Source organism: Myxocyprinus asiaticus, chromosome 15, assembly GCF_019703515.2.
Source record: "Myxocyprinus asiaticus isolate MX2 ecotype Aquarium Trade chromosome 15, UBuf_Myxa_2, whole genome shotgun sequence".
Taxonomy (NCBI): domain Eukaryota; kingdom Metazoa; phylum Chordata; class Actinopteri; order Cypriniformes; family Catostomidae; genus Myxocyprinus; species Myxocyprinus asiaticus.
This window is the reverse complement of record NC_059358.1, coordinates 27,004,050-27,026,136: the sequence shown is the minus strand read 5'-3', so window position 1 is coordinate 27,026,136 and position 22,087 is coordinate 27,004,050. Positions and strand designations below refer to the sequence as shown.

General features: G+C 37.5%; 1 protein-coding gene across 1 annotated transcript; it reads left to right on the top strand.

Annotated features, from left to right (window-relative positions):
• The first annotated feature begins 6,642 nt into the window (after positions 1–6,642).
• LOC127452605 (phosphatidylserine lipase ABHD16A-like) lies at positions 6,643–21,948 on the top strand. The gene is made up of 20 exons (XM_051718203.1): positions 6,643–6,772; positions 8,813–8,869; positions 9,400–9,466; positions 11,432–11,518; positions 11,646–11,731; positions 11,830–11,903; positions 13,214–13,321; positions 14,204–14,318; positions 15,025–15,126; positions 15,593–15,656; positions 16,178–16,227; positions 16,446–16,569; positions 16,737–16,841; positions 16,939–17,002; positions 18,672–18,728; positions 18,816–18,878; positions 18,963–19,039; positions 19,618–19,716; positions 19,854–19,900; positions 21,416–21,948. Exons 1-20 carry the CDS (start codon positions 6,683–6,685, stop codon positions 21,497–21,499), a joined length of 1,620 nt encoding a protein of 539 aa, XP_051574163.1. The 5' UTR covers positions 6,643–6,682; the 3' UTR covers positions 21,500–21,948.
• Positions 21,949–22,087: the final 139 nt, after the last annotated feature.

Sequence of the window (22,087 nt, the reverse complement as noted above, 5' to 3'; positions counted from 1 at the left end):
CGTCAACTCATTGGAAGTTGGAGGAAGACGCTAGCTCGTGTCAGCTTCGTGCTTCTGACCGACCATTATACTCCAGACCTGGCGCCCGCTGCCGGCGACCTGCGGCACCTGCCTGGCCACCCGCGGCCTGCCCCTCCCCCCGCTGATCAAAAATCAGCTCACACAGCTTCAGTCCCACCACTACTATAATGGTCAGAAATATAAGACTGACCCTGGGTCAGTGTGGCTCTAAATCAACAAATGACCTGAGATGTCATCTTTGATTGACAGGTGTTTCTATTGGTTCTTCGTTCTTGTGTTGATGAACATGATGAACTACCAATCAGTTCTGGGGTGGCCACAGAGTGGCAAATGATATTTCAGGGGTGGCCCAGGCCACCACAGGCCACCCCCTAAAATCGCCACTGGTACTGCTGAAGAAGCAAAAAAGGTCTGAAGCAAGAAGACAGAAAGACCAGCAAAGGCAAAAAACTAGAGTAAACATCTGTATGGCATACACAAGGTGCAAAGATTTGATGATGGAGAAAAACCTTAGTGATACCCACGTTGCTTCTTTTTTGTTGGACAGGTAAGAAATTATTATTAGTTTAGACTACTCTCTAAAATAATATCATTGAAATTTACAGAAAACTCATACAAGTTTCCCTCAAACTTTTTAAAATGACGAGTGTAGTCAACATATGTTAGTAATGGACAGTTTTCAGCTGTGTTTACAAACGCAACCAGAAAGCAACGTACACAGCTATAGTAAGAGGGACCCATCTACCTCCATCTCAATGAAACAGCATACATCTTCATTCGTTTAGTGCAAGTAAACCATGACTTTGGTAGCTTGGAAACATAAAACGTTTGTTAAACACAGTATTCATGGACATGCTAAATTTGATCATCAAAAACAATTCTAATCTTTCCTTTACCATGACATTCTGTATCGCTAGATAATGAGGTTCATTTTATACTAAGCAATTCTCTAATAAAGGTAATAACTGCCTTTAGAAATATGTGAAAAGTCTTCAAAGTTTATTAATATGAGGAACAATAATAATCTGTCCTTAACTGTAGAAGCATGTTCGCTTGATCTCTGGCGTTTGTTTTTAGGCAAAGCAATTATATTATAGTAGTAATAAATAACTTTAGAAATTACCTCAAACTCTGACATTTTCCAGATGCAAATTATATTCCAGAGCTGGCGGGGGCAGCAGAGATGATCATGCTGATCCACGTCGAAAGATGGCAGTACAGCTTCTAACACAGTCACATCAGTACTTAAAGTACACGAAGAAGAGCAATGCTAACGTTAGCTAGAGAACTACTGAATGCCCCTTTAAAAAAAAAAAAAACTTTATCCTAATTTATTACTCAAAAATCATCTTGCTGTCTTCAAAGATATTTGCATAAGTTGACAAATATTGTGCAATAACTACTGCCCCTGCATACACACCAAAACGTAGTTCCCAGATCATACCAGGAACCAAAATTGTTAGCTATTGTAATAATTTGTATAATTGTTTAAAATTGAATTCTTCACATCTATCCGTATTATATACTATGTTCACAACAGGAGGCACAACTTGCTTTCATTGAAAAAAATAAAAATAAATTACTCGGTATGATGAGCTATCAGGTAAGGGAATACATACCACCACCATTAAGATGCTACAAATGCCAAAGAATAGGGCATGTAGCAGCAGTCTTTAGAGGGAATCAAAGATGTGTAAAATGTGGAGATGAGAATGAATACAAACAATGTAAGGCAATGACTAGGAAATGCTGCAATTGCAGTGGAGAACACAGTGCAGCATACAGAGTATGTGAAGTACAAAAACAAGTGCAAGAAATACAAAAATACAAGACTGGAAACAAAACTACATACGCAGAAGCTGTGAAAGCATGTAACAAAATGAAAGAAGGTAGAAGAACCCTCGAGAGAATCATATACAGGTATAGCAAAAGAACATAACATCAAAGAACAGACAAAATGTTCATATAAATGTGTAGTACCTGAAAATACACTGGTAGTCGACAAGGCTAAATTTGTGACATTTATGGATAAAGTTGTTAACATTACTGCTAATCAGAAGAGATGATCAGATAGAGTAAAGACCATAGTTGAAACAGCGGCTGGATTTCTGATTATTAAGGATGTGTCAGAAGAAAGCATTTATAACCTACTGATGCATTCTGCTAATGAGGAAGCATCTCAGATGTCTAATTAGTATAATGGTGCTAAACATCTTACAGTGGACCATTAGAAGTATCTCTGCAAATGGACAAGAACTTAAAAAGCACATTAATTATGTAATTAGTAAATCAAATATAATATTTCTGCAAGAAACATGGTTGCAACCACAATATGATTTCATAATTAATTAATATAGTACTGTCAGAAAGGATAGAAGTCAAGGAAGAGGAGGAGTGATTACATTTATCAGAAATAATTTGACTTATAGAGAAGAAAGAGTATCTAAGGAAATAGAGTGTGTTGCTGTGGAGATGTATAGGGAAGAAGGACATATTATGGTATTCAACCTATATAATCCATGTAAGTCTTTGTCAATGAATTATTTTGAGAAAATCAATAAATCTAAAGGGCTGGAAATATGGTGTTGGGATTTTAATGCACACAACACACTATGGGGTAGTATAAACTGACACAAATGGGGAAGTAGTTGAGGACTTTATGGAACATCGAACATTAGTATGTCTGAATGATGGAACTGGCACAAGAATAAATATAACGACAGGTACGATGTCAAGTCTAGATCTAACACTAGTGTCTGCCTCCCTAGCAAACAGAAGTGAATGGAGTACACTAGTAAATCCCATGGGTAGTGATCACTTACTTGTGTGTTGTACAATAGATGTAAGGGTATTACAATTTAAGCAAATATATGAGGGAAAATTGTGCTTTAATAAAGAGTTATTTAAATCATTATGTATAACAAATAGTAATATAAATGAAAATGAATCTATAGATGAACAGGCTGAAAGTACAGTAGCATGTACACTACCAGTCAAATGTTTTGAAACACTTACTCATTCTTTATTATTATTAATTTTTTTTTACATTTTAGAATAATAATAAAGTCATCAAAACTATGGAATAACATAAATGGAACTATGGGAATTATGTTGTGACTAAACAAAATCCAAAATAAATCAAAACTGTGTTATATTTTAGCATCTTCAAAGTAGTCACCCTTTGCCTAGAATTTGCAGAAATGTAATCTTGACATTTTCTCAACCAACTTCTTGAGGTATCACCCTGGGATGCTTTTTAAACAGTACTGAAGGAATTCCCATCTATGTTGGGCACTTATTGGCTGCTTTTCTATATTATTTGGTCCAAGTCATCAATTTCAAAAATGTTTTTTTTTAATTAATTTGTTTATTACATTTTAGTTTTATAATGAAATAAATTAATATGGTGGCACAATTATATTTTTGTCTACAAAACTAATTTCAAACATTTAAGCATACACCTTCAGATCAAAAGATTTTTAAGATCGTGAGAAACATTTCAGTCAAGTGTTTCAAAACGTTTGACCGGTAGTGTATATATAATGCTGCTGAAAATAGCATCCACAGAAGCACAGGCAAAAGAAAAAGGAAAATAGTACCATGGTGGTCTGAAGAGTGTACTAAGGCAATCCGAGTGAGAAATCATGCATTTAAAACACTAAGGAAAAATCTTAGTTTAGACATTTTATTGGAATATCAGAAATTAAAAGCAAGTTGTCGCAGAACAATTAAAACAAATAAAAGAGAATATTGGAGAAAATTTTGTTCAACCATTGGGAAAGAGACCAGTATAAACAAAGTATGGAACATGCTAAAGAGAATGGGTGGTAAAGGAAAGTACACCTATACCAGTAATGACAGAAAATGGATCTGTATATGCATATGATTAGGACAAAGCTAATTTAATTGGAAAGAAGTTTGCTGAAGTATACACACTGAATAAGGACAGTGAAAATAGTAATAAAAGAGAAGAAATATTAAAAAGCTATCCAGATGTTAATATATCAAGGAAACCATCAGAGGATACATTAGATGTTGATTTTAGTTTGGATGAACTAAACCTGGCAATTAATGGATGCAAAAATACAGCACCATGAGAAGACCATGCTATATCATGTTCAAACATATGCTAACAGAAACACTTAAAAGTATACTAAAGCTATTTAATAGAATATGGAAAAAAGGTAAAATACCAACAAACTGGAAAAGGGCACTTGTGCTTCCATTTGCAAAGCCCCAATAGATACAGACCGATAGCCCTAACATCCAGTTTGTGTAAGTTGATGGAAAAATGACTGTATATAGAATATCATTTTATCTAGAATATAATAGAAAGATTAGACAATATCAGTGTGGCTTTAGGAAAGGAAGGTCAACACTGGATGCACTAACGGAATTTAGTAGTGAAATAGAAAAAGCATTTATCCTAAAGGAAAATGTAGTAACAGTGTATTTTGAAGTTGAAACGGCACATGACACAGTGTGGAAAGAAGGATTATTAATCAAACTACAGAAAATGGGGATACATGGGAGGATGTATAACTGGATACAGCAGTTTTTAACTAATAGATCATTCAGGGTAAAGGTGGGTCACGCAGTGTCAGAAACATATAATATAGAGTGTGGAGTACCACAGGGAAGTGTGATTAGTCCAATAGTATTTAACAGTATGATAAATTACATTTTTTATGAAACAGAATTAGGAATTGGAGCTGTTTTACAGTATATGCTGATGACAGCACTTTATGGAAAAGAGCAATACTAGTGGTGGAAAGGTGGTCAATAACATGAGGATTTACTAAAGTTATCAGTTAGTAAATCATGTTGTATGTACTTTTCAAGGAAATCTATCCCTGAAAATAATAAACTTTATCTGTATGGGCATTCACTAGAGAGAGTGTCAGTTTTTAAGTATCTGAAATTATGGTTTGATAACAATTATATATGGAGAACACATATAAATATGATAGAGAAAAGGTAAGAAAGTTATAAATTTCAGGTTGTGGATCAAAAATCAATGATGAGTATATACAGAGGTATGTTAAGACCCATTATTGATTATGGATGTCCAATATATAGATCAGCGGCAAAATCAAACCTCAGTAAACTGGATAAAATACAGACTAAGGCCTTGAGATTATGTACTGGGGCACTTCGTCATACCCCAAATAATACTTTACTGGAAGCAACAAAAGAACTCCCATTAGACTTAAGAAGAAGCAAACTATCTTTAGCATATTGGAGTAGACTTAAGAGCAGTAAGCAAGAACATCAAACTATGAAAGTACTGGAAGATTATTGGGAATATCAGAGGAATCAGGGAAGAGGTTTTGGGTGGGCAGTCAACAATGAAGTAGTTATATATGACTTATCACGAGTAGAATTAGGACCGTCAGTTATAATATGAGCAATCCCACTGTGGTTATTTCCTATGACAAAGGAAGATGTTAACCTAGGAGAGAATAAAGAAGTGTATGAAAACAACAGTAATATATATATATAGAGAGAGAGAGAGAGAGAAATATATTAAAGTTAATTAATTCTCGTATTTACAGATATACACTGATGGATCAAAAGCACCAGATACTACAAAATCTGATACAGTATATGTATTTTTATTCCAGAATTCAAGTTATACATCTTCAAGAGACTATCGAACAGATTAGCAGTATATACAGTAGAATTAGTTGCACTTTTGTTTGCACTCCAGTGAATTGAAGATGCAAGACCAGATAAAGTAATCATCTGTTCAGATTCCATGTCAGCACTTAATAGTCTAGTATCACATCAATCTACTAGAGAAGATATATTAAATGATATGTATATGATAACTTCACTAGAAAACATGAAAATAGATGTAAAAAGTTTGTTGGGTACCGGCACACACAGGAGTTTACGGAAATGAAATGGCAGATCTGATGGCAAAAAAGGCATTAAGGAGAAACATTATCGACATTGAGGTTCCATTAGACAGAGGAGAAATTAAATCAATAATTAAATCAAGTATTCAAAAAGAGTGGCAGATGAAATGGGATTTATGCAGTACAGGAAGATTTTATTATAGGATACATACATCAGTTAAAGAGGCGATATAGCAAAGAGGAGGTGATTCTATCTAGATTGCAATTTGGACATACAGGGCTTAATACATCATTACATTTAATGGGTAAACACTAAACAAAATACAGGCAGATGTGATTTTTGTGGGGAAATGGAAACAGTAGAACACGTAATATTGAAATGTAGAAAATATTATATAGAAAGAATATGATTGAGAATTTAAAAGGTAATACAAAAGATACAAGTATAATTTATTGCGGTAATTATGACTTTCTTGATAGACACAGGTTTAGACAACCGTATTTGATAGGGAAGATAAGAGGACCTTTATATGTTATTAACGTAAATCTACTTACACACTGATATAGAGGGAACTCACATGGTGAGATTTAGGCATGGGAGCTGAACACGCAGCAGAATGAGCCCACCATTTTTGGAACACAAAACAAACATAAGAAGAAAGGTAGAAAGATCACCAATGTTGGTTGCAAAAAAAAAAAAAAAAAAAAACAGTTGGTGGCGGTATGTGCCTAAGGTGCGGAATACGCCAAAAGAAGAAGAAGAACCTCTCAGGCCGCCGTAGTTCCTGACCGAGGTGAGAATGGCCGTCTGGATGTGGCTCCGGTGCCTTTTCGGGCCCAATCTGCAGCGGATCCACCGCTCACCGGACCAGACCAGAGCGGCACGGAGGGTATGCACTCTTCCTTTTCCTTCACCCAGAGCCTTATCCTTTAAAATGACGGCAAGATCATTCTTGCACGAACGTGCGGAAGTGCATCGTTGTGTTATTGGCGGAGTCTCAAAACTTTGTAAGCTGTCTACCTAGCAGTGGCGTATCCAGGACATGTTTACTGGGGTGGCTAAGATGAGGCACAGACCTAGTGTGGTGTGGCGATACCGGGAGAACCTTTATGAATGGCACATGATCAAAATGTGTAAATATCGCATTGCTTTGCTTCAGCATCTACACGTAGAATAAATGAATTCTTAAACTCATGTTAGCATTCACTGAAATGTTTGTATTCAATATCAGACTGTTGTTTTGACATTTGACAATTTTCTATTCCTGTTCTGTTTCAACCTATTACAGTTTCTGGGAATCTCTGGTTATTTTAACATAACATCCATTTTTAAATTAGTAATTGTTTAGGAAAAGTCAGTTACACATTTTTAAGAGCTATTCTCATTGTAGAGAATTAATCTGCGTATAACATCAGGTATAGTGTATAATCATATAAAGATACAAGTACAGGTGATAACTGATTGAGGCGCAATTCAGCCAATCATTCAATCAATTATTCATTCATTTATTAGCTATAACTGCACTGTCCAGCAGAAATATTGTTAAATTGGGTACAAATCAGTGTGTGAAATTGGCTACGAGGGCTTATAGGTGTCTGTCTGGAAACCCCAAAATTGCAGATTGAACTCTGAATACAGTAAAAAACAAAACTCTATTTACAGTGTCTACTCAGGTTTATTTCCCACATGTTCTGATAGTTTCAATTACTTTGAATATTACCAGATAAAATAGTTAGTCAAATCATTTGCGGCATTTAAGTGCAATTTGCCCTGCCTCTGCATATTTAAAATGTCAAATAAGGTATAAAAACTTTGAAGATTTTATTGGTCTGACTGACCAATAATACACATAAAGAGCTCATAAATAACTCATGTAAAGATTTAAAGTACAGTCACAGCACAAACCCTTCCATTTCACACACAGGTTGGCCATATATATATATATAACTTTAGCTATTGAACATATACATCTGTAAAACGCTTTACACACCTCCGTCATTAAATCAGAAAACATGGCATTTCATATTTCATGTCAATATAAAGATAACATGCTGAATGTGGTGTATGGTCTAGCTTACTCTTTAACCTAGCTACTGTAACAATGAAAAAATATTTTCACATTCACATGGAAATTGGGATAAATTAAACGATAGATTAGATGAACATACCTCTCAAATAACAGCTTTCTTTTTGACCATAAATCGACGTCATCAACTCATTGGATGTTGGAGGTAGACGCTAGCTCGTGTCAGCTTCGTGCTTCTGACCGACCATTATACTCCAGACCTGGCGCCCGCTGCCTGGCCACCCACGGCCTGCCCCTCCCCCCACTGATCAAAGATCAGCTCACACAGCTTCAGTCCCACCACTATTACAATGGTCAGAAATATAAAACTGACCCTGGGTCAGTGTGGCTCTAAATCAACAAATGACCTGAGATGTCATCTTTGATTGAGAGGTGTTTCTATTGGTTCTTCGTTCTTGTGTTGATGAACATGACGAACTACCAATCAGTTCTGGGGTGGCCAATGAGATTTCAGGGGTGGCCCAGGCCACCACAGGCCACCCCCTAAAATCGCCACTGCTACCTAGACAACATTTTTGGGCATCATAGGCTTCGATTAGATTCGGACATTCAGAACGCGCATTTGAAGCCCCAAAACACTGTCATGGTAGACAGACACATCCATTGACAGTGTGCTGCTCGCTGCCTCAGTAATGGTCAAATGACAGGTGAGTTTAACTATCCGTCATTAAAGGCAAGAGAGGAAGTAGCACTGTTCCCAGATTGATGTTTTATTCACGTTTGATTTTGCTTCCGTTGCGATTCTGTTGACAGATATGCAACATTGTTGTGGATCATTCTTGATGTGTTGCAGTAATGATTGAATGACTAATACAATAATTTACATGTCTTACTTTTGTGCAGGGTTGGAATTATCAGCCCAGAGGTTTGGAGAGGCACACAGACAGCATCCTCGGTTGGGTATGTGATCACTGTAATGTTTCATTGACACAGACCTAGTAGCTTATGGATGCTCGCTTCTCTTTTATGGATATGCTTGTCCCTGCAGTTAGTGACCAAGTGATCACACTAAATATGAAAGAGATCGTTCATCCTGTTATCATTTACTCAACCTCGTGTTGTTCCAAACTTGTATGACATTATTCCAGGCAACACAAAAGGAAATGTTTGGCAGAATCATGACAGCATCAGTCATCAGTCACCATTCACTTTTATTGTTGGGAAAGAAGTTGCTATGAAAGTGAATGGTGACTGAGGCTGTCATTATTCCTGACACCTGCTTTGTGTTCCATATAAGAAAGAAAGTCTTATAGAATGGCATGATGGTGAGTAAATGATGACAGGGTGAAATATCCCTCATATTTAGTCAGACATTATTGCCATTTTTGGGTGAACTATCCCTTTAATGCAGACTAGTTTTCACATTATTGACAGGATTGTTTTGTAACGTACAGTCAGTGTAATCGCAGGCCCTTATTGTTGTCCTTCAGGCCTCTGTGCTGTGGTCTCTGTCGTACTACAGTTCCCCACTGCTCCTCGGCTATCTCTACAGAAAAGGTAAAATACACAAACACATGGAGTCATACACTATAGCTATTTTTATGGGAGAAAATGCTGTCAAAGTCCCTTTCAAGGCAAGTCAGTCCACTCGGCGGCCATCTTTGGAAAGCTCTCGTGCAGCTATTTGTAATGTAAACAAGCGGCATACAAGTGCAGCTACTATCTACTTGAATGGGGAAAGACAGAAATCTCCAAAACGGTTGGTCAAGATTACGATCGATGACCATATTTCAAATCGGCAGTAAAATCTGACAACACTGGTTTCATAAAGTGTGCTTCTTTACCTCAGATCACGGCAAAAAAAAAAAAAAAAAACATTCCCGGCTTGTCTAGTTGTGCATGCGCGTTCTTGAGTTGTCTGACAGGCGATGTCTGGATCTAAAAGGTGATTGGCTCTTTTACCTGTAAGGCGGGGCTTCCTTTTCTACATCCGTTGGCCATACCAATTTTTCTCATTCATTTAAATAGATGTGACCCATCTCTGCTGAATAGTCTCTGATGCAGGACACTTCCAGTAAGACATTTTACTTCTGGATAATCAAAATATGAAATTTTGTCAAGATTGTATGTGCACATGTGATCATCAGAGAGAGGTAGGGACTTGTCTTGCCTTGAACAAGCATTAAACTGATTGTATTGCAAATACATTAAAAGGCAAGGGAACTAATACTGCATTTAGTCATACATATTTACACAGCTACATGCAGCTATGAGCATGTGTTGATTGGCTCAGTGTTATTGTTATGGTAAACAGGTGTAATCATATCCAGTGATTCATGGGCTAATGCTCTCACAGCAGTGCTGTGAGTATTTTTAGCCTGGCTCATAAGAAGTATCAGCGATGTTCAGATGGTCTGATGTTCCTGAGGAATACCGATGATCGGGTTCTGAATGAGATGTGCTGTTGAGAAAGTACTCGGTGAGCTCTTTGCTTCTACAGTAGCTCTGTTTTACATGCTGACCGAGGTATGCTCTTGCGTATTTTTTCCTGGATTTTAAGTGCTGAATAAGATATAGGCTAATCTTAGTAACTTTCAGTATTTAAACAGCTGAATCGAGGATATTCTTGTGTGTTATTTTTCAGGTACTCATTGTGGTATATTCCTGTTTGTTAATGGCATTTTAGTTAAGATATTGTGGTTTTACTAAATGGGACATCAAATCTGTTGGCGGGTTATTATAGTTGAATCATTTTGTTAATGGACTATTTTGTGGTCAGCGTGCATTGTCCTGTTCTTGTGTTTGTTGTTTTTTTTTAATAAATTTTTTACCTTGCACAAGGGAGTGTGCGCCATAAAAAATGTTGTTGATGGCATTATACATTTGTAATGATCATGTAATTACATGACCAGCAATAACTAGGCAATACTGTTAAAAATATAATATCATATTATTTTGTATTATAGTATTATATTATAATATTGTTGAACAGCAAGAAGTTCCCGGGGTCGAGTCCTGGCTCAACAGGGCCTTTCTATGTGGAGTTTGCATGTTCTACCCGTGTTTGCGTGGGTTTCCTCCGGGTGCTCCGGTTTCCCCCACAAGTCCAAAAACATGCAGGTTAAGTGAATTGGAGACTCTAAATTGCCCTGGAGGTGTGAGTGAGAGTCCCCCAGCCACTGGGAGTTGCGTCAGGAAGGGCATCCGCTGTAAAACCTGTGCCAAGTCAAATATGCGGATCACGGATGGCCCACTGTGGCGACCCCTAACGGGAGCAGCTGAAAGAAGAAGATATTATAGTATTGTTGAAATTAAATGCTAAAGATGGATTACATAAATTATATTACAGATTATATTTGCAGAGTAGTTCAGTTTGTTATTGACTTTTAATGTATTGCTATAAATTTATGATGTATTCTAAATTGTGTGTGCTTGGGTAAATTTAATATCAGGCATTAATATTGCAGTTGTGGGCTATTGAACTGATCTTATTAATATGAATTAATGTTTTTTTTCCTCTAGGGTACATCTGCACCAGTAAGCTTGTTCCTCTCAGTCAGTATCTTGGTACAGTGCTGATTTGTCTGCTGGGAGTGGCTTGTTTGAGAGGTGACACAATATTACATTTTACTTTCGTTGTAAATTTACTATAAAAACTCATCAGTGTTTGTTTGATTCATGTAAGTGAAAAAGTGTTCACAACGTTTAAACTTTTTTACCATTTTGCTGTTGTTAGGGTGGGGGCGCTGGAGAAACCCAGAGTACCTTCAGTTCATCACCATACTGGAGGAGACCAGGAAGAACCTCACGCCTAGCAACAAGGTGAGACAGTAGAAGTGCCATAGAAACATTCCCATAGAGCCTTGCTTAGAACATGATGGGCCCATTAAATGGATGTTTTCCTGATGTGTCTCCTGCAGAAGAAACTGGCATGCTTTGACTTTGACTTCAAACACTGGCCTGCAGATTTCAGCTGGAAAGAAATTAGTAGTCCGTAAGTAAATCCTGTCTCTCTCTCTTTCTCTCACTCTCCCTGTTTCAGACGAGTTTGCTTTGAAGATCCTGTAAAAGGGCTTGACAAGCGCAGTTTTCTTTCCTGTGTTGATGTATTTCCTATTGAAACAGGAAGTTGGGGCGGGACATATCAAAGGGCTCATCCTGTTTTTTTATTGTTTGTTTTTTTTAATATCCAGTAGGTTTTCATGTACATCACAGTCATGAACCGTGATTTTGCTACTTGATATTCTCATTCTAGAGAAAATTTGATATATACTTCGTTTTTGCGTGTTCCGGATCGGCTCGTGCCCGGTCAACCGTGTTGCCTTTGTGAGCATACTCATCTGACCGCGAGCGAATACGAACTTGTTTGACGCATGCCCACTACAACTTCTTTGTGATACTCTTTTAGTGGAGTCAATGGCCGGTGCATGCGCCAACGATGCGCAGAGACAATGATTGCGTCCACGAGTCGAGAAAATCTGGCCGGCACGCGGTCAAGCCACGCAGACTGGATTATGACGAAATTTACGTCACGCATACTGTGCGCGGAGCGATCAGCAACATGGACACGGCAAGTGTACTTTGGCCTTAATTGACATGCAGAAAGCACGGACCAATCAGCTTTGAGCTCGAGTAGACTTCAGCAAGGGTTAAACAGGGAAAATAACCTTTATTTTCAACAGAAATCCACTGGTATAAACATTTAGTTATTATAGTTATTATTGTAATGCTTTTGCATAAAAATATGGTTTGACACAAAATATTATTTAAATAATTAGACCAGAGACCAGAAACATCAAGAGCTGACTTAAATGTAGCAATCAATAATTATTTAATTGTGTAACAAATTAAATGAATGGCAAAAAGATTCAAACGTGATATTTGGTAAGTAAAATCATATTATTTTAGACGGACAGGATTATAAAGTGGCTGGAGTAGCTCAGCAGTGCGTCAGCAATAGAATGGACATCCGTTTACTGTCGGCGCCACAAGCCGCTACGGATGCTTCCAGTGTAAAAAGCTTTGTCGATTATTATGGGATCTATTTTCTTTTGACGATACATGCTGCTCACGTCAGGTGTAGACTGGGTGTAGGACTCTAAATATTAATGTTTATATCTGCTATATGTTTTTTTGTCAACGTTTAGGAATACACTAGTGTATAGATGGTCTCTAAGCCAATAGACACGGACTAAAGCCACAAAGCTCCCATTTGTTATTTCATGGGGTGTTTAATTGGGTGTCATTGGGTAACTCATAGGTCATTGCATGTGTCTAATGTTTCTGCACCTTTTCTGTCCCCAGTAAGTTGTCTAAAGGTGGTGTGTCCCTGCTAAGGCCAGAGCCGAAACTCAGAGGAGCAGCAGACAATGTACTGAGTTCAGTTCGCACACTCCCATGTCACATCTTAAGGTAACACTCCTAAGATAGCACATTTACAAAGGAAAATGTGCTTTTAAGGTTATACTTACAAACACACTAACCATTCCACAGAACACATTTGCACACACATACAGTACCATGCCACATCTTAAGGTAGCACACACAAAGGTTTAGGTAATAAGGCTATACAACAAGCAGACCTTCCATTGAAATGTATTGGGCTTAAAGCTACTGAAGTTATTTAGCCAAGGAAGGTGAGTGTTTTTCTCTTTTTCTTGTCAATATTGTTGTTTGAATAATATTAATGATAGGCTTATAAGAGCTGCAGCAGGTCTATTAGCTGCATTTACACATCACACAGATCAGATATTTTGAGATTTAGTCCTGTCTCCATCACATAGTATATTAACAGCTCTGCTTACATAAATACTGCGTCATGACGGCGCAGATTTTTGTCCTGTCTGTTTTACACTCTCGTAATACATTAGCGGCTGTGTTTACATTCATATCACATCAAGAGGGGCATTTTGACTAAGAAGCACATTTAAATGTTCATGTGCGCAGCTGCGATCACCACAAGACATGAGCACTCTAAAGAGCATACAAGACTAACATATGCATGTGAGCATTTGAAAGCAGCCAGCTGGAGTCAAACAGGCTCGTGGGTACGGAATTGAGTCAGTGCTCGGTACTGCCGGTACTTTTAACAGTTTAAAACATTAAACTGAGCAGAGATTTTGCGGCACCTCTAGCAAGTTCTGGCAGCACCGCAGCACCCAGTTTGGGAAATACTAATACCCCTATATACATATAAATATACATATAGTCCAGTATTATACCACATATAGGTTCACAAACAAACACATCACTATATCATGTCTTTTAATGGTCTTTCATATATGTTTTGTGTAGTTATCTGATAGCGCACTCGTTCGGCCGGAGAATACTCTACCCGGGCTCGGTCGGTCTGCTGCAGAAGGCCATGAGGCCCATGTTACAGCAAGGCCAAGCCAGACTTGTAGAAGAGGTAACACACACACCTTGTGGAGACTTTCCATTGACTTCTATTGTTTTTAGACTGAGCTAATAATAATTTCAATCACCTAAACCTAAAACTAACTCTCTGACTCCAGCCAGGTCTCCTAAGCAACCAAATTGGCACAGTTGCTAGGGAGGGTAGAGTCACATGGGGTAACCTCCTCATGGTCGCTATGATGTGGTTCGCTCTCGGTGGGGCGTGTGGTGAGTTGTGTGTGGGTACTGCGGAGAATAGTGTGAAGCCTCCACACGCACTATGTCTCCGCGGTAACGCGCTCAACAAGCCACGTGATAAGGTGCGTGGGTTGATGGTCTCAGACGCGGAGGCAACTGAGATTCGTCCTCCGCCACCCGGATTGAGGCAAGTCGCTATGCCACCATGAGGACTTAGAGTGCATTGGGAATTGGGCATTCCAAATTGGGGAGGAAAAAAAAATGCTAACTCTCACACAAACATTTAAGCATTTTTTAATTTTCATTACGACATAATTTAGTTTGTTTATCAAGCCACTTTCCTCGGGGACCGTTTCCTGGTAATTAGTAACTGCTAACTACTTAGATGACTACAGACCCATGCTCCAAGAAAGTTATGCACAAGTGTATAGCCAGGATTCTAAAGTGGAAAACGTACACAGTTTCTCACTTTTGAATTTTACAACACAATGTGTCTGTTTATATTGCGCTGTTATGCTCAGTATGAAGGTCGGCGGAACAAACTGGTGGCTTGTGATGGGAATGAGATCGACACCATGTTTGTGGACCGGAGGAGAGTGGGAGGAACAGCTGGCAAAACTCTGGTAAGATTCAGAAAACTGAGAAGAATGGAGGGGAGAATGGGAGGTTGAGAGAGTGTGCCACTAAAAGAGCAGATGAAATCAGTCACATAAAGTGTGTAATGACAGTAGGAGAGGAAGTTCAGGACAGCACAGCAGTGTAGTGAAAGCTTAAGAGTGCAATTTCTGCACCACCAAACAGAATTGCAGAAATAAACATTATTTTTAAACATGATTATACCCTTCATCTGCCATTGGTCGAACTAACAGACAGTCCCGCCCCAAACTCATGCCATTGGTTGAGTAAATATTGTTGTGTCTGGCTGGATGGGTCTCGTAAATAAAAAAGAGGAATGCTGAGCCGCAATGTTTACACTTTTCGGTGAAATCAGCCAACTTATAAAATGTATATTTACTTGTAAAGTGACATATTTAATCTGGATCTGCACTTTCCAATGCTAATGTAACACTGAATGTTTCTTAATCATAGGTGATCTGCTGTGAGGGAAACGCAGGATTCTATGAGGTCGGCTGCATGAACACACCACTGGAAGGTAAATGCAGAAGCATCATGCACATTCAAAGAGGACTTTGAGTGCTTCCAAAAATAATATAATAATTAATAGTAATAATTTGTTTCTTTGATAATTAACTTGTATTGTAGGTATAAAAAAAAAAAATCACCCCTGTGATTTGGTCAAATTAATAAATTTGCATCTTGCGTGGATAATTTCCTTTGAACTGATAGTTCACACAAAACTCCCCATCGTGGCACTTGGAATTCATGTGACTTCTGTCTCAAAGAACACAAAAGTAGATTGATGTCTAAGCAGCTCTTTTACATTCAGTGAAAGCACATGGTAATCGCAAGCTGTCAACAACAACTATACCACTCGACTAATAGTATGGAAGCATGGAATTCTTAATTTACCACTTGTGTATTCTATCACATCTCTATTAGCTTATGCTAGTTATGTTGCAAAAGAAAAAAAATCTGGGTAAATATGTGTCTCAATGTGTGTTATATTTTATGCAGTCTTGTGATAGATGCATTTGAAACTGTGTCTGCTTACAGGTGGATACTCTGTGTTAGGCTGGAATCACCCAGGGTTTGGCGGCAGTACAGTAAGTTAATATCACACTGTGCTTTCTGTTCTTCGCACTCTGACCTTGTTGTAACACCACACAACTCAGGTTTTGTCTGTCTGTTTAGTTTGGGTGTTTTATCTGAAATGTAAAATTGGTGACACGTATGTGGTGGACAAGATGTTTATGTACTTTGAGGATATCCTGACTCTAGAACTGTAATAATAATAGTGTATTTTTCTTTTCTGCTCTTTCAGGGAGTTCCATTTCCTCAAAACGAGGCCAATGCAATGGACGTTGTCATTCAGTTCGCTGTGCACAAACTGGGTTTCCAGTTTAGTGACATTATTGTGTATGCCTGGTCAATAGGGGGCTTTACAGGTAAACAATCACACACCACACAAATGCAATCAAGCAATCACATCTACAACAAGAAACTTAGAACCAACCACCACAACATACAATGACTCATTTGTTTTCACTGTTCCCATAAGCAGTTGTATCTTTCTGTATGTTCAGTCCCACATTAATATCTCTCTCTGTTTTAGCCAGTTGGGCCGTGATGTCATACCCAGAGATCCGAGCTCTGGTTCTTGATGCCTCATTTGATGACCTTTTACCCCTTGCTCTGAAGGTCATGCCAGAAAGCTGGAGTAAGTGTTGTACTCTTCATCTGCTCTCCAGACTCACTGTTAAGTGTGATGAGACCCAAATTCATGAATGCATGTTCTTCTTTTTCCATTCCTGCAGGACCCTTGGTGACCCACACAGTGAGGCAATACATGAACCTGAACAATGCAGAACAGCTTTGCAAGTTAGTCATCCTCACACAAATAGTACACATATGTACCAGAATTGATACAGATTTGTTTGTCTGATAAACAATACAGAGCTTTTTGACACAATAACTTAATAATTAGACTACAAAAATAAAAAAACGTTTGCATTATGAATATTTTATTAACTAAAATTAGTGATAGACCGAGATATTGGCCAGGGCTGCGTTTCCCAAAAGCATCGCAAGCTTAAGTTGATCGTAGAGACCATTGGCGGCAATGGTTTCTACACTATACTTACGCTTACATTGCTTTTGGGAAACGCAGCCCTGGCCAATATCTCGGTCTATCACTAATTTTAGTATCAGTATCAGCCTTGGCCGATTAATCAGCCAATATTTGGCCATTTTGCGATTTATCATATCAGCTGATAACCGTGTTCGCTTGGCTGATTAACAGAAGTGTTAACTTTCCCTTGTGTCAGTTCTAAAATCTACCAATAGAGCTTAATATACAGAGACAACTATAAGCCATTTGTATGTTAATTTTCATGAAACACTTCGGGTCTCATTCATGAAACATGAGCAGAACGATTTTTTTGGTGTAAATCCTTTGTAAATCTGTTCTAATGTAAATTCCCGGATTCATGAAAGTTTTCATATTTTCAAAATGTTAGTTGGTACAAATAGAATTTACATCTGGTCCCGACAATGTGTAATTCATGTGTAAGACATCCAAACGTTTTGTGTTCTTTCAGGCAAACTGCCATGACTATTTTGATAGAAGTGAAATGAAAAAATGAACTAATAATTTAATTAACTTTATTAGTTTACACGTTTCAATCAAACAACATAGATGTTAAAGGCATTTACTAGCAAGTCTGGTGCCTTCCTTGTATGCCATTTTCATGGGCGTGGATTATGATAATTGTGAATGAACATGCACACGCCCCCTTATATGAATGTTTGAAATTCACTAACATGCACACAAATCTGATATGTACACAGTGTTTGTGAATCTGGAGGGGATTTTTCGGGAAGGCCATTTTACGTATAAATCACTCCCAATTTACTCAATATTTACTGAAGTTTAGTGAATGAGGCCCTGTGTCTCTGTGGTGCTAGGAAAATCCCTCTGTTTGTTTTGAATGACCCATCCATACCCTCACAATAACATGGACTCAACCAATGGCGTGAGTTGGGGGCTGGACGTCAACCGCAGACGGAGGGCGTATTTCGAAACAAATGTTTATTTTTACAAATTCGTTCGGTGGCACTAGTGGTGCAGAAATTACACACTTCAGCTTTAAACAAATAGATTCTGGAGTAATTTATGTTAACAGTATGTCAATAAGCAAGTTACTTTACCTGTGAACACTGTTTGTAATGATGTTTTTGGGCACCATTTGGTAGGTCTCTATCGATAGACCTGATATTAAAGAACAGATAACCAAGTAGAAAAATGTGAATATCTGTACAATATATTGGTCATACTGATACTTGTATTTCTCTAATATATACACTTACAACATCAAACATCATATACATATGTTAATAATGCTTATGTGTGGATGACCAGAGTTAGGCTTTGGTCATTTCCTGATCCCACTCTCACCATTGTCGACTGTCTACTTTCAAAACTGTCAAAAAACATCACCTTGTTAACTTCAGCACCAGCACCACCTAAAGACATTGGCTCTCATTTCAGATACCAGGGACCAGTGTTATTGATCAGAAGAACCAAAGACGAAATCATCACAACCACGTGAGTTATCCAAGATGCAAATAAGCACATTCATGCTTGTGGAATCAAAAACATGAATAGTTTTGATTTCATTGCATTTTGACACAGGGGTCCAGAAGACATCATGTCCAACAGAGGGAATGACCTGTTACTCAAACTACTCCAGTACAGGTCTGACTTGATATCACACAGACTGGCCAATAAGTTTACACGTTCCTCTAGTTGGTTTCATCTCTGTTTGTCTCTGTCTCACAGGTATCCTCAGGTAATGACAGATGATGCTATCAGGACAGTCAGGCAGTGGCTTTCAGCAGGGACACAAATAGAAGAAGGTTAGTTTACACAGTTGATTAATTTCTAAGGATGAATATCAAAATTAGTTTTTTTTTTCTTTTTCTTTTTTCTTCTTAATTATAAGAATTGGACAATATTAGAAGCTGATAATATAAAGGCTTATTTTTATTTTCTAATTTAAACAGTTTACTCTTTTTCTATACTATGTGTCAAGGGTTGTGCTGATACAGTCATATATCGATATATTGCAATTCTTTATCTCACAATATTGTATCAAGATCCTTGTATCAGTATTTTTGTGTGCATATTTTCAACATTAAAAAAAAAATGCAGCAGCATTAAATAAGCGTAAAAGTCATTTAAAAAGTCGGGATATTCAACGCGTTCTCTGAAACCAGTCTTTTTCAGTGCGGCCTATGAGGTGGCGTACCAGACAAAAGTGAAACGAACTGTGTGATTAAAATACAGGCCTCCATACTAGTTGCTGAACCGTGAAACTTAGATGAAAATAATGAAGATGTAAGCTAGTTAATATCCAGTACTTCTATATGGGTTCATCCTATGTAATTTCTGCTACCTCCATATTCAATGGAGTAATGTTTTTCCTCTTTCTCAGAATCTGTGTACACTGGCTATGAGGTGGATGATGATTGGTGCTTGTCTGTGCTGCAGTCCTATCAGACAGACAGAGAGACACCGTTCCCCTGGAGTGTTGGTACGTGCTTCATATAATTAGTCCCTAGTGTTAACATGACCTTGTTCTGTAATATGTCACATTCCAACATATCACTGCTATGGCTGGCCATGCTACAAACATTTCACTGTCAGCTATTTAAACCTGTCTCGTTTCAGGTGAGGACATGACACCCGAGGGTAGAAGGCAGATTGCTCTATTCTTGGTATGTTAAAATTAAGCTAAATATACCTAGTGATTAAAAACAAATGCTACGGTTCTAAATAGTCAACTGTACTTCGTAACTACCAGGGTTTCACAAAGTTCACAATTTCAGAATGAACTCCCTTGCAATTCATGAGCTGGAATTTGAATTGGTCAGGCCCCACAGGAAGTTGAAGTGGAATTTACTGAATTGCAATTTAAAGAAATTCAACACACTATTATTTTATTATGTATGTCTTTTTATTCCCTAATAGGTAGAATTAAATTTTTTAACTTATAGACATAAAACTCTCTATTAACTGTACTTATTACATATTTCACAATTATATATTTAAATTAAGTAACTTTAAGAAGATTTCGTAAACTCTGTCAACTTAGTCCTATGACAATTGCTTCCTTTATTTACATGGTTTTAAACTGTTCAGTATTCTGAGCATCTCATGCACATTTCTATAAACATATACAGTATTTCATGAAGAGCGATATGCTTGTTGTCTTAAACCAAAATAATATCCCGTTTTTACTCATCACATGAGCACTTGTGAGAAAAATACAATATTTAAAAAATTCAAAAGAAATTTAGAGAAAAAAAAAAACAACAGTGTAATAAAACCATGCAAATGGCAAACAATGCCACTATATGCCCCAGTGCATGCTGGGAAGAGGGTAAATGGGACTGAACCACAAACATTTTGTGTAGGCCAATTTGAACTCAAAGGCATTAATTCAACTTGCTGCTGTGCTTGTTGGTTTAACTTACAAAGAATCTAAGTAGCTGTAATATAAAAGCTGCATTGAGGTCAATGTTGTTGTTTTTTATTTTTTTTTATTAATTACATGATCCAAGCATTATTTTTTGCAGTGTAATGTTTCTGGAAATACCCCATTTGTAATGCATATGATAATATGATATTCTGAAAAATCAATTCTATATCCTTTTTGCTACATCAATTCAAATTCAGTCCAAATTCAGGATTTGAATTGAACTGGCATTCTTCATTCAATTCTGAAAGGTGCACAACCCTAACAAGCACTGTAGTTTACTACAGTGCAATAAGCTCATACTGTAAAATACTTCAATTTGACAGGTAATTATGGGAAATTAAAGGAATTGTTCACCCAAAAATGAAAATTCAAGATTATTTACTCACCAAAACTGTAATGACTTCCTTCCGTGAAACACAAAAGGAGATGTTAGGCAGAATGTTAGGGGCTGGGAGTCTTAGTCACCATTCACTTTCATTGCATCTTTTTTTCCATACAGTGAAGGTGAATGGTTACTGTGGATGTCATTCTAACTATTATCTTTCATGCTCCACAGAAGAAAGTTGGATGGTAAATGATGACAGAATTGTTATTTTTGGGTGAACTATCGCTTAATGGGCTTGTAAATATTCACAATGTAGTGTGACAGTAGTCTTTTTACTACATCTCTATCAGAATTATATCTTTGATTCCTTCATGCTGATATTTTTATGTCATTGATCTGACCAGACATTCCTTGTCTGTCTTGCAGGCACGAAAGTACATGCGAAACTTTGAGACGACACACTGCACTCCACTCCCCATTTCTGAGTTCCGGTCTCCTTGGAGACTGTAGAGAGCAACAGTGAGAAAGACAGGAAGAGAGCACTGGTGGTCAAAAATGTTCCAGCGTCTGGTTCCCTAAGTCAGAGTTCTGCGGGAAGGTGTTCAGTTAGCCAAATGTCAAAATGTGACAGGATTACTTGTTTGTATGCATTGTTTGATAGAGATTTTTTTTTAATTATTGGCCACCATTGCATTTGGCTGCCTATTTAACAGTTAATGAAAAAGAAGGTTGGAAATTTGTTGATGCTCAGGGTTGTTGTTTCCTTTGAGAGAATCTCCAGTGATGGGACTCAAAGTTTTCTTGTGTCTTTCTCTGTCCGTTTTTACCCTCTATTATGTGAGCACTGTAATTATTAATGAAAATTGTATCGTAAAATGTCCTGAATGTTATATTACATATGAATATTAAATAAAACTGGGGGATGCTTTTTGTGGCTGGGGTTCCTCAAAGTCTTCAAAGATGTCTTTTTTTTTTTTTGAGACACGCACACACTTTAGGGTTCCAACACTAAACCAATGAAGTTCCATTTCCTTTCCAGTCATTTGTGATTTTCAGATAAGAAATTTTAAAAGAAATTTAGATTAAGATTCGCTAATG

Bases quoted from the DNA above. Each gene is read 5' to 3' on its own strand.
- LOC127452605 (XM_051718203.1), top strand. From the start codon at position 6,683: ATGGCCGTCTGGATGTGGCTCCGGTGCCTTTTCGGGCCCAATCTGCAG. The intron at 17,003-18,671 runs GTTAGTCATCCT...CTCTCATTTCAG, and splicing joins AATGCAGAACAGCTTTGCAA to ATACCAGGGACCAGTGTTAT. The intron at 19,901-21,415 runs GTATGTTAAAAT...TCTGTCTTGCAG, and splicing joins GGCAGATTGCTCTATTCTTG to GCACGAAAGTACATGCGAAA.